At 36.9% G+C, this 13328-nt stretch overlaps 1 protein-coding gene across 4 annotated transcripts in view; it reads right to left on the bottom strand.

Annotated features, from left to right (window-relative positions):
- Positions 1-13328, bottom strand: part of LOC131148940 (calcineurin-binding protein 1) — a 76484-nt gene that overhangs the window by 29723 nt on the left and 33433 nt on the right. The window contains exons 14-20 of one of the 4 annotated variants that reach the window (XR_009135092.1): positions 12858-13252; positions 12423-12603; positions 11681-11913; positions 10691-11354; positions 9743-9809; positions 9211-9470; positions 8222-8494 (exon numbers count right to left, since the gene is read on the bottom strand). Coding sequence is in view for 3 of the 4 variants with exons in the window: in XM_058098918.1 (XP_057954901.1) it covers positions 9217-9470; positions 9743-9809; positions 10691-11354; positions 11681-11913; positions 12423-12603; positions 12858-13252 (1794 nt within the window). In the remaining variant the exon portion in view is untranslated. Of the gene's footprint in view, positions 1-7575; positions 8038-8221; positions 8495-9113; positions 9471-9742; positions 9810-10690; positions 11355-11680; positions 11914-12422; positions 12604-12857; positions 13253-13328 lie in introns of those variants that run through there. The other 3 variants (XM_058098918.1, XM_058098917.1, XM_058098919.1) reach the window with 3 other exon arrangements.

The raw sequence follows: 13328 nt of genomic DNA, 5'->3' as shown, positions 1-13328 counted from the left end.
GTAATGGAAGCAAGTTGTAGGGATCAGGCTCTACTAGGGGCAAGGTAGTGGAGTGGGGTTAGCAAGGAAATATAACTTAAGATGGGAGTCTAACTGCACCACCTAAAGGCTAAGGAAAGGAAAGCTTTGTTGGGAGATTAGCTACACCAACATAGGGGGGAAAAATAACCTTAGATAGGAGTTTAACTGCACTATCTAAAGGTTGGGAGAGAAAACTATGAAGGGGCAGTGAAATAGACACCAACGTCAAATGGCCACACATGCAAAAATGATGCATGACATGTTTTCCTACACTAAGTATGCTCTTCATGTTATGCATATGTACTTCAAGGCTAGGGATGAGGTTTCACTACTCGATTGTTGCCTCTATTCCACTTTTGAATCATCAAGTGATAAGGCAAATACTACTCTGCCTGACCCTTCCCTAACTCAAAATTCCTTTACTTTGTCACTGTTGGTAACCTTATTGGACCAATCATTCAAAATTGATCCTATGAGTGCTCCGAGCTTCTAAAAATGAGAACAAATTTACTCCATAATTTCCTATTACTTTTGAGTCATTTATATCATTATTGAATTTCATGCATGAATATATATATATATATATATATATATATTAATGTTGTAATAACATGAAATTTTTTGCCACACATATAAACTTTCCTTGGATAAATTTTAGCATATTTTATGGTGGTTAGTCACTTCCATGCAAAATTTGCTAGTACTATAGGCATCTTTTGTGATAAACAATTCCTCATAGATAGTAAATTTTGTGTGGCATTTCGATTAGAGAATTTCATCATCCTTCGTTTGAGGATCGATATTCATTACTAAAAAGTTTAATCTTACAATGAAAATGTATCAATATTTACATCATCCATCATCGTATTATTCCAACAATAAACATAATAAGGAAAAAAATGTAGACAAGATACATAAATTTATGTGGTTTGACTATAAAGCTTACATCCACAAGAAGGGGGCTATTGCTCCACTATTGAAAAACTAGTACATCGGGAAGATTTCTACTTCAAACTTACAAGTATTACAAATGGAAGGCAAACATTATGATAATAATATGGACAGAGAAAAATGAAAGAAATATGAATAATAAACACATTAACTTAACATCAATGTGATGGTCCGGCTCCATCGTGACCTACAATCCTCCTTAGACACCAACTGCGGTTATGACCTTCTTTGTGACAAAAACCATACCTCATATTCCTCCTACCCTCTCACATGTCCAATTCTTTATGCGATCTCGAGCTCTGCAAATGACCTTTATGTCAAATTAAATGTTGATTCTCGTACAACATTGTTACTACTAGATCTATCCAGTAATCTTCATGGAGAACAAGGATGCGACGGTACCCCACTCTCCTTGACCCACACACAGCTAACAAATGTGAACAAGGGTAGTGTAGATTTTGCCACTTCCCATATGTACAGCGTCACTCCTTTATATAAAGGTTTGAACATTTCGACCCTTATTTGGTTGGTGTGGTGTGGTTCAAATGCTGAACAATTCCTTTTCAATATTAAAATTTATAATCTTATACCCAGCATATGTCCTTTCCCTCTTTTACATTTGCAACAACAAATATGGGATGTAATCATTCCCCGACTCTATCACTTGTCGAGATGCCTCCCACCGAGCACTAAAGTACTACACAATGCGTATAGTAAAACGTCATCTATACAATGATAGCCATCAATGAACTATGAGTTTCTTCTAACTCGAATTGCCTTCGTTGGCCTAGTATTGTACTCAATACCGATCAATCCATATATAATTTCTCCATCAATGTATAATAAAACCATAATTTTGTTAGCAGACGAACTTGATGTCATTCTGAAATTTCAATATAAAATCTCAATCAGTTTTCAATTATAAGTGTTGTGATATGTGGCTCATATACTGAGTGGAACGCATGTACAAAGAGAAAATATGGTAGAAAATAGCAACTGAAGTTTACAGGGGTTTTTAGGAGCAAACCGTCGATGGTTTGACTTAGGAACCCAGCGCAAATTTTCAAATTTTGAATAAGGGACGTTAAGTTGGTTGGGGTTTGGAGGGAAAGCCTCTAGGAACTTTATTTATGTCAATTATGATGTATTTGTTATGATTGTTCATGTCTTTGACACAAGATAGTAAGAAAGATTGCTAATTGCTCCCGTGGATGTAGGCATTATCAAACCACATCATTCCTTTGTGTCTTTTGTTATTGCTTTCATATAATCTGCGTGGCTGTGTTGTTCTGTATTTTACCATTGAGTACTGCATTTGTTTGATCCAATATTCCGCTATGCAATTCAATTTTCACAACAATACGTAATAGATTCTTCTATTTGAAATCCTTATTTATTGATTATTATCCTAAAGATAAATATCTTCGTACTCTAATTTCCAAATTTTAATGAGTTATAACTTCCTAACCGTAATACTCACTAATAATCTTTTAAAGGAACCTAACCAATAGAAATAATACTCATCGTCACTAAAACTTTATTATACTCACTAATAATTAATTCGAACATCACTATGCGGTGTTCTAAATGATTGCTAATCATTATTAATTATATTTTATATAAATAAACGTAACCTTAAAATAGAAAGACTAATTTTAATTCTTATTTCTTGAAATCTCCTAATACTTAATCTAACCAAACATATATATTGCTCACTAATACAATTTTCAAATTATAAACACTAACTAATCACTAAAACTAAATTATAATAAGTAATTACTAAGTGGCAAAATCGTCAATTTTACTTCTAATTTATACAAATTACCTACTACTTAATCTAACCAAACATAAATATTGTTCACTAATACTATTATGAAATTATAAACACTAAATAACTATCGCTAAAACTAATTTATAATCAGTGATCACTAAGTCACAAAATCACTAGTTTTACTTCTAATATATCAAATTACCTAATACTTAATCTAAATATAAAATATTGCTCACTAACACTATTCTCAATTGCAAACATTAAATAAATATCGCTAAAAAACTAAATTATAATCAATAATTACTAAATCATGAAAACACTATTTAAGACTACTAATGAATTTAACTACATTTTATATAACTAAAATCAACAATTTTAATTGTGCAGTTTGTAGTAAATCAAGATATTTAAATTTTTAACTCAATAATGTAAATATTTTTTTCTCATAAAGACAAAAAATTAATAACAACTTAGATATTATTTCAATTTTATAAAATAAAAAATTATTTTTGAAGTAAAAACTAATTGTTCAATTGACTACGTTTCACTAAATAACTAATTTCAAAACAAATTATTGTTATTCCAAATATCAACAAATATTAAGCTCTATTTAGAATAAATATCTCAATAAAAAATTTTCAACAAATATTAACTTCTGTTTGCTTTAAATCAATTTTCTTTCTAACAAAATTTCAGCAAAAAAATGATTTTCATGTCATTTAAAACTATTATTTTCACAATGATGTATTATCGGAATTCAAACAAATAATTTCGCATGTAATCAAATAATGCAAACAACTCTTATTTCATCTACATCACAATAATACCTCAATAGCAGCACAATAATAAATATTATGATTAAATAACAAGAAAATCTTATTTCACATACATGTTGACTTTTGTTCAACTTGAACACACGCAGCGGAAGCACACAATCAAATATGAAACAATCAACAACCACTAATGCAATCACTCAATGATGAAATATACTCAAGAAGCAATCAAATGATAATAAGAAGAATCAAAAATACAACTACAACACACAAGATATACGTGGTTCGGCAATAGCCTACGTCCACGGGAACAACACTTCAGTTTTTACTATGAACAATGTCAAAGCTATAATCTTTGAAGTTTACTTGAAACTTAATCTATTCTAGGGTTATATAATAAACATTATATAACTTTCTAATGTATATATATAGAAGTATTCTAGTATACCTAAACTACATCTGTAGCAATCCCTCGGAGGAAAATCCTCTAAATAAGCTCAATCTACAAGCCCCTAATTTGAAAATATGCAATCTACGCCAACAAAAACTATCGACGATTTGACCAAACCATTGACGATTTGGAGCAAAAGAAAAACACTTTGCAACTATTTCCTGAAACCGTTGACGATTAGGCCCTAAACCGTCGACGATTTGCCCTCCTTGACTGCACCTTACTTCTGTCTCTTTCTCCCTTGCGACAGGTAGTTTTCTCCGGTACATGTGATCCACTCTGAATATGAGTCACATCCCCAATAATCTCCACCTCGGCAAATATTCACCACCTTGGAGATCTAAAAGCATAATCGCTGCTCCACCTGAGCCTGTAGATTGGGACCCGCCTCCCCTCTAACACTTGGAGACGTAAACCGAGTCCAAGCCACGCTTGAACTTGATCGTGGTAATAGGAACTCCACCTAGTTGAACACCTAGCTCCTTAAACGATCCTCTGAACCACAATACTACCTCGGCAGCCTCTACCTCTGCCAAGATTTCCGATCTAGTTGTAACCAGCGCACCCTGAGACTTTATCTCGAACTTCCAACAATTAGCCATTCCCACAACATACCCCATTGCAAGCCTCTTGTCATCCAAGCCCCCTACGTAGTCTCCATCAGTGAATCTCACAACTGATGGAACCCTCTGTTGCTCGTTGAAGCACCCAACTGTACTGGCGTAGGAAACCTTGAATATCACCGTCCATCCTCGAGTATTGAGCGATAGACTATTTACTTAGATTCACCAACGGTGTACCAGTGACAAGTTTAACATCAACTATGCTAAACCTCACCAACACCTGATCCCCAAAAACCACCCTGAGATAACCACAATCTCCATGTAGTTTTGTCCACACAACCGCTCTGAGATAACACCAATCTCCTCGCAACTACAAAGTCACCCTGAGATAATCTCAATCTCCCTATAACCTTACGAATCTCCAACCCAAGAATACTTTTGGCAGCACTCAACACCTTCATATGAACTTCCTTTCTCAACAAATTTCCCGACTGATTTACCTTAGTTGGAACCTTTCTAGCAACCAGCATGTCACTCACATAAAACAATAGAATATGTGCCCACCTGCAGCCTATCTCCCGCTCCCTCTCTAGGAACTCCACCAACCCCCTTATCTGATTTTTATACAATACCTCCATCTCCTCTACCATGGCACCTATCCACCTACCCTTCTCCTGGTCATGCACTACCTCCTAAAAGGTAGTAGGATCCTTCCTGATAGTAATGGTTGCATAAGACATCAGATCACACCTGAGCAGTGGCCTGATAGTGCCTCTGAGCTCATTCCTGAGTTCAAACTCCTTGCATTATTACCAACGTCATCTCTATCCTGAGTCTGAAACTCCATCGGCATGACAATCTCCTTTCTGTTTAGTTCATCATGTGATACCACAAGTCTCCTGAGTTAGAACTCCCTGCACTCCTGCCCTGAGTCTCCAACTCCACCTACGCGACATGCTCATTACTGCTACTACAGCTTTCTGGCACCTGTTTCTCTTCATATACATGAGTACGCTATCTTATTCCTTTAACACCTAAAACCATGTCTCCATCAATCGCAACCCTGTTTGTCATTGGATCGCCCAACTTGAACTCATCTTTCTTATATACCAAAAAAATGCACTATCTGAACATAACACCAAGCCTAAATCCCACCTCACTAGAAATATGCAGAGCTGGATCTCCAAAGTCTACTACCTAACCAGTCCAAGTCTCTCCTGCAACTCTCCCATCTAATGATACCTTTGGCGATCGATTAATAGAGAAATATGTCATACTCGCTAACTTTACCAAGAAGTCTCTTGCAAGGCCTGCATGCACCATGCCCTTCAACGCCAGCGTACTTAGCAACAATATCTGACTTTAGGAACTCACTCCATGTCTGATACTCCACCTCAACCACAAGTTATACCTAACAAACATCTCCAACTTGTGCCGCATGAGATACCCTCATACCTTTCGTGAAAACCTCATGAAATACCCATGTCCAACCTGTGATGCTACCCTCACCGGTCCCCAAACATCCACACCGATGTAGTCAAGAATACCCACCGTTTTGTGTGTGGTTACATTACACAAAACAGTATTTCCTGACTCAAAACTCTCAGCTCCAACTCCACCTATAACTGTGTTACCCTGCAGTGCATAGAGATTCCCTGCTATCCTCTGTCCCTTCATCACTATCAATACGCCGTCACACACCATCATCGTCCCACCTTTGGACTTGTAACTATACCCGTCACAATCCAAAGCACCAAATGATATCACGTTCTTTTGTACATCGGGTACATGTCTTACCCCACACAACGTCCTTACCACACCATCGTACATCATGATCCTGATATCCCTCATTCCAACAATGTTGCATACCATACTATTTCCCATTAGAACGGAACCAGCGCTCACCAATCTTTAAGTGGTGAACCAGGCTCTGTTGGACATCATGTGGAAAGAACATCTCGTGTCTAGGATGCAAGAATCTGTTAGGCATTTTGAACTTGATGAAATAAAAAGCATCTCACCATCACTACTACCCAAGTCCCCTTCTTCAACTACATTCACAAATTTTGATGAACCCTCTTGAGCTTTTGCCTTCCCCTTCTCCCACTCCGGACATTCCGATTTTAAGTTCCCTAGTTTTTCGCACTTAAAACAAAGAACATCCTTCTTCCTCCTAAACTGAGTTTTATTACCACTTAGTCCACTCCATGATTTGTCTCTCCCACGATCCTGATTACCCATCGCCACAAGCCCTTCACCATGTGAACCCTCATCGCTAACCTTCATCCTTTAGTGGAACCCCAACAATGCACTCGTGATGTCCTCCAACTCCAGGGTTTCTTTCCCTCAAGTCAACGTCGTAATTAACTAAATTCTCATATGAAAGCGATGTAGGTAGGGAATTCAGTAACATCAACGCTTTGTCCTCCTCCTCGAACGTCACATCAACTCACCCCAGATCACTAATGATCTGATTAAATGTGTTAATGTGCTGAGTTAAATTTGAACCCTTCATTATCTTAAGTCAATAAAGCTTTTGCTTAAGATACGGCTTGTTCGAAATCGACTTGAACATGTATCGGTGCTCCAATTTCAACCAAACCGCCGCCAGCGAGCCCTCATCCATGACGTGATACAACACGTCATCGGCTTGACATAACCTAATCGTGGAAATCGCCTTTGCTTCAAGCTCCTTCCAACTTGCGTTGTTCATGTCGTCCGCCTTCTTTCCGTATAACACCTTCACCATCCCTTCTTGTACTAGCAAGTAATTCACCCTTCGTTGCTCGAAATTACCAGTTTCATCGAACTTGTTCACATCGAACTTAATCAAAGAGACCCCAGCCATTATAGAATCAATAGCTCTGATACCACTTGTTGACGTTTGTTCAACTTGAACACGCATAGTAAAAGCATACAATCAAACACGAAACAATCAATAACCACTAATGCAATCACTCAATGATGAAATATACTCAAGAAGCAATCAAATAATAATAAGAATAACTAGAATGCACAAGATATATGTGATTCAACAATAGCCTATGTCCATGGGAACAGCACTTTGGTTTTCACTATGAACAATGTCAAAGCTACAATCTTTGAAGCTTACTTGAATCTTAATCTATTCAGGGGTTACATAATAAACATTATATAACTATCTAATGCATACAGAAGTGTTCTAGTATATCTAAACTACATCTATAGCAATCCCTCAAAGGAAAATCTTCCAGATAAGCCCAATCTACAAGTCCCCCATTTGAAAATACTTAATCTACGCTAACGGAAATCGTCGACGTTTTGACGAAACCATCGACGGTTTGGAGTAAAAGAAAAACACTTTGCAACTACTGCCTGAAACCATTGACGATTAGACCCAAACTGTCAACTATATGCCCTCCTTAGTTGCACCTTACTTCTTTCCCTTTGTCCCTCGCATCACATAACTTTCTCCAGTGCATGTGATCCGCTCTGAATATGAATCACATCCCCAACAATACATAAACCCTAATTTCAAAAAATACATTAACACAAATACACCCTAATCATAAATATCTCAATTACAATGAAATGGAGGTAAGAAATCAAAGCTCAAATCACAAATGCATGCTTCTAATATAATACTAAACAAAAAAGTAGAGATAACTTCAACTTCAAATAAAGAGAGGAGGGGATTTTTTTTTTTAAGTACCAGCTTTGAAAATGAAGAGACTTTTATATTAGTGATTCTTCTTCTCCTCAGTGAAAACGTTCACTGACCATGCTTAGTGACCGTTGGAGGAGAAAGCAAGGAGGCAGCAGTAAAGAGGAGGAGAGAGAAGGAAGGAAGGCTCGCCCATAAGTCAGTTTCTACACAGAGCACCGACTTGTGAGAAGATGGTTTCCTCTGCACCGATGCAATGCAACACTGGCACTGATTCAGTTGACTGGTGCGGATGGGATGTCCGTCAGTAACCGTTTTGAACTAAAACCAATGTATGGTGGTAAGTCAGTTGCCGACATATGGCAAGTCAGTTGGGTCTACTTTTGTAATTATTCCACCAACTTTCATACAATTGTGTTTATGGCTCTAACTATTAGTAATTTTGCAATTCCCTCACCTGCCATCTCATGGGGAATTTTTTAGATGTGAATTTAATTGGTATAAAATATTTTTAAAAACTATTTTTAACATCTTAATAAATTTATAGACACCTTTAATTAATTTTGGATTAATTCATTGTATATATTAGAAGTGTGGAAACAAAAATAGCTCTTCTAGAATAATATAGGACTAACCTATGTTCCAATAATATCATTCAGCTTCAAAAATACAATCAGAAGGATGTTTACAGTATTTTCAAAAAAACTCAAATTAAATGGTCAAAATAGTTAATAGACATTTTGATGAATTTTTGAAAATGATCCTTCTAAATTTTTTGCTTATTGATTTCTAACAATTTTTGTACTATCATTCTCTCAATGATAATGAGACATTTTTTGTAAACTATTTGGTTTTTATATTATGACCATTTTATTTCTAAAAATAAGCATTTCTTAAACCTAACATAACCAAAAGTATCTATTCATCAAGAAAGATGACATTGATTGAATACTTTTCTCATATTTTATTTTTGAGAAAAATTTGGTAGGGAAATGCAATGTGTTCCAAAGCCCTATATACAACAATCAGTTGAATACCTTAAGCTATGAGTTATGTTCTCCATCACTTGCAGATAGGCTGCCCCTTTGGGTTTGGGTTTGTGCAATCGTGCTGTTACAATGCTGCAATTGCGGAGCGGAAGAGAAACCCTTTTGAGTCTCACCAGAAGGAACTGGACTTCGGCCATGTGCGCTCTCGCCCTCAGTCATCAAAACAGCAGATGCCGGTGTGGGCAGTGGAGGAACTTCCGCTTCCACGCCTCCTCCATGGCCAAGGCCAGCTCCATCTTTCCCACCACCTACAACCATCATGGCATTTAGAACAGCCATCAGTAGAATGAAAATTAAAAGACCCTATTGTAGAGAGAATTTCATATGGAACAGCAGTAAAGACAGCAACCAAAAAACATATGGAAGACTGTAATTTTGATTTGTAGCCATTTCTCTAAGGGTAAACCCCAATTCAGTGCTTTTTCAATCAACACATTCTGTCTAAAAAATGATAAATGCAAGAATGGAAAAAAAAATAAAATAAAATAAAATAAAATAATTAGTCAGAGAAACAAGAAACCTGTATGAGCAATAGTTGCAGTGGATGCACTTGTACTCAAGGGCGCGGATCCCTTTTTCATCTTTGACTGTAAAACACGAAGACCCCACAGCGCATTAGTTAAAAATCTCCCTTCCCCCTTGCGGCTTGCTCACATAAAATGCACATTAACTTTAATAGTCAAAAAACAGATCTTCTGGCTCCCTATTGGAGAGACCAGAACTCAAATCCTCCCGAGGTAGGATTTCCCCAAATTTCATTAGGGTCCATTTGGATCAAAGATTTTACATTAAAAAAAAAAAATAAAGCAAAAAGAAAATAAAGAGGAAACTCATTTTTCCTTATATTTTCCTTCTTTATCAAATACTATCAAAATAAAAGTGTGTTTTAATATGACTAAAAATTAAAAAAAAAAAAAAACAAAAACAAAATATTAATGTGTAAAATCAAATTTTTGTTTAAATATTTGGTATACTTTTTATTTTCTTTTTCATTTTCCTTGATAACCAAATATGAAAATGAGGATTCCTTCATATTTCCTTTCCTTTTCCTAATATTTTCTGAGTTCCAAACGGGCCTAGGGGATTGGGTGAGGGTTATTTGGAGCAGGGGTAGGGGTAGGAGTGGGGGTGGGGGTTGGGGAGGTAATTTGCTGTGGGAGGGGTCCCTAAGGGAGCCCTAGGTAGGATACCACAGCCTGTCCCAGAAAAAAAAAAAAAAAAAATTAGAGATAAGAGCAAGAAAAGATTTGAAGAACAGCACATTTCACAATTCAATTTTCCATTTGGCTCAACACTAAAGACCAGGTGTTTTCCAACTTCAATAACTAAAAGAAACAGTGGAAAATACCATCTAGAAAACCATTTTGCCGCCCATATTTTAACACAAATGTAAAGCAACAAACATTCATAAAACCCCACCTTCGCATCTGGCAGGCGGACTAAATAACATTTAGTTGATGATACATACCTTTATGTTTTCTTCGCAATGCTTTATGACAACAGAGATGTTTGAGCAACGGCCCTGCAACAGAGTGTACGCCCACATGAGAAGCTTTCGTGGGATACTCAGATCTAAAATTTCCACCCCATCCATGCCTGGTCGAATTTGTGCTTCTGTTGCTAACCGAGATGGCACTAGATAAAGGTCAACTCCTGATGGCAGCAACACACATGAGCTTTCCCGATAGAAATTGTAGGAACATCTAAGCAGAGAGTTGGCGGTCTCCAAATTTTCCTCTGAAGCCCTCTTCACCAGAACATTTTTGAGTTGAGACAACAATGGGCTCCATTTTGTTTCCATATGTTTCAGGTGGGTTGAATCATCAAGCAATGAACTCCACAATTCATTTGTCTGCAGATCAACACAAAGAAGCAGGCTATTTTCTAAGCCACCATCTGACACATTAAGAACCTGCATCTCACTTGAGGGACCAGTATGTAATGGAGTGATCAACGCCAAGCTAACTATAATGGACCGACACCAAACCAAAGAAGCCTGCTTGCAAACTTTGGCACAGTTACTATTTGATAATTTTGGATTCTTAAAACGTTTCCTCATTTTCTCAAATATTCCTTCAAGGGTTTCCAGCCTGAGATTTTTCTCCAGTGACTGGATATACTGGTAGAGGTAGCTGCAACAAGCAAATATATGTCAACAAAACATACAAGGAAACCCCAAATTTAGGGACCATATCATGGAATTCAGCAGTGTAATAAACAAGTCAGAATGTTATTACAGCTATTTGGGACAAGATATTAATTAAGAGAAAATAAATCAATCTGGGAGATGTGATGCAGGATTAGGAAGAAGAGCAAAAGGGTATATGCAATCATTTGGTGCCATTGTCATGGTAATATTCACACCACCTTTGTGGGCAGCCATGCATACACAAACTCATATAATTCAAGACTTCAATGAAATTTTAGAAAGGGGAGGGGTGAATTTTCTGTAAATTACCCATATAAACTGCTCTCTGATAACTCTGGGCTCTTGATCTCAGGCAAATTGCATACATCAAACCATAAATTCCCCTGTTCCAAGAACGAAGCAAACATCTTCTCCTGAAGATGCTCAAGTGAACTGCTTGCTGAACCAGATCCAACACTCTCAGCTTGGCATATGGATGAAATTAAGGCCTTGATGTACCTCCCAACAGCTACAGGAACAAGATCTTCAAGACATAACGAGAACTGGATTTATAATTAAAATTAGATAATGCTCTTTTTAATCAAGAAAAAAGTCAGGAAACAAGACAAGCACAGGCATGTAAAATACTGAAGATATTGTCACCAAGTTAAAATTCTGGGAAACAATATACACCAGTGCAGTTGGATGAGACATAAAACTATGAAATACCATTACCAAGTTGTCACTAATGAAATATATAATAAGATGGATGAGGCAAACATGTAGAGCATGAATACGGGGAAATTTTTAGAAATTGAAGTTCCAATAGCATAGAAAGAAATTGTCTCCATGAGAGAAAGGATACGAGTCCACAAAAAGAAAATAGTTTTCAGATTTCAAGAAAGTGTCATTGAAAAGGTTTTTTGGCACAAGTCACAAGAGAAGTAGAAGCAGCGGCAGCAAAGCATTTTCTGGGTCCATTTCCAAAACCAATATAAAATTTGAAAGTATCACATGACATCTACTAGAACATTTCTTCACCAAAGTATTCAGTAAATTGAATTGTTTGTACCCTCTTATCTGTCCGAAGGGATGTAAAACCCCGGTCAAGAGTATAAATGTCTCCAGTCTCCTCCAGAAGTTTCAAATAGAACAACATATACTTCCGAATGCAAGTGATAAATTTTCGGGAACTTTCTGGTAAGTTGACCTCAAGAGCTTTTTTGTTGCCAGAAAGACCTAGTGTTTTGCGCCTGAAATCCAGAAAGTAAGGCAAATTAAATTGTTTTACTGTTTGAATTAACTATCCACTTTTAGAGATGACAATTCTCTTTGTAATAAGATATACAAGCTCTCTCCCCCTGCTCAAAGCCAAAAGATTAATTCATGCCTTCAGGTACTTAATGAATCGAAGTATTATTTTTCCATTTCGCCTTGGATATACAAGCTGTCCAACATCAATAAGTTCCAATTAAAAATTCAAAAAAGAAAAAAATGAAGCTTTTACCTTCCTTTCTTGACCATACCATCAATCTCCCACATATTAATTGTAAAGGAAGAACGAGATGATTTGAAGCAAAAAGAAAGTTCATCCTTTGCCCTCTCCAAATCACCTCTCTCACCTCTTCTGTACAGCCCTTGAGCAAGCATATATCGGGCCCTATGAAAATGTTTGAGATCCCCTTCCACGCAGATCTGAAGGGCGGACAGGCAATCTCTGTAAAGCATCTGCCACACCTCTACTAACTGATGGGATTCCACAGGGTTTTGCTCAGTAGGATTGAGTTGAGTGCCTCCGCCTTCAATATCAACTAGCACCTCTGGACTTCTACAACCCACTTCCCCAAGAATATTCATGACAGCCTCCTTTGTTGACTTACTAAAAGAATATACACTAACAATCTGAAATAGATACATGAGTAAATAAATAGGATGGGCATGGCACATACATGCGCACTAACATACACACACACACACA

This window comes from Malania oleifera, chromosome 2 (genome assembly GCF_029873635.1).
Source record: "Malania oleifera isolate guangnan ecotype guangnan chromosome 2, ASM2987363v1, whole genome shotgun sequence".
Lineage (NCBI taxonomy): Eukaryota > Viridiplantae > Streptophyta > Magnoliopsida > Santalales > Ximeniaceae > Malania > Malania oleifera.
Note: the sequence above shows the minus strand (reverse complement) of the source record. Positions and strands in the feature narration are given on the sequence as shown.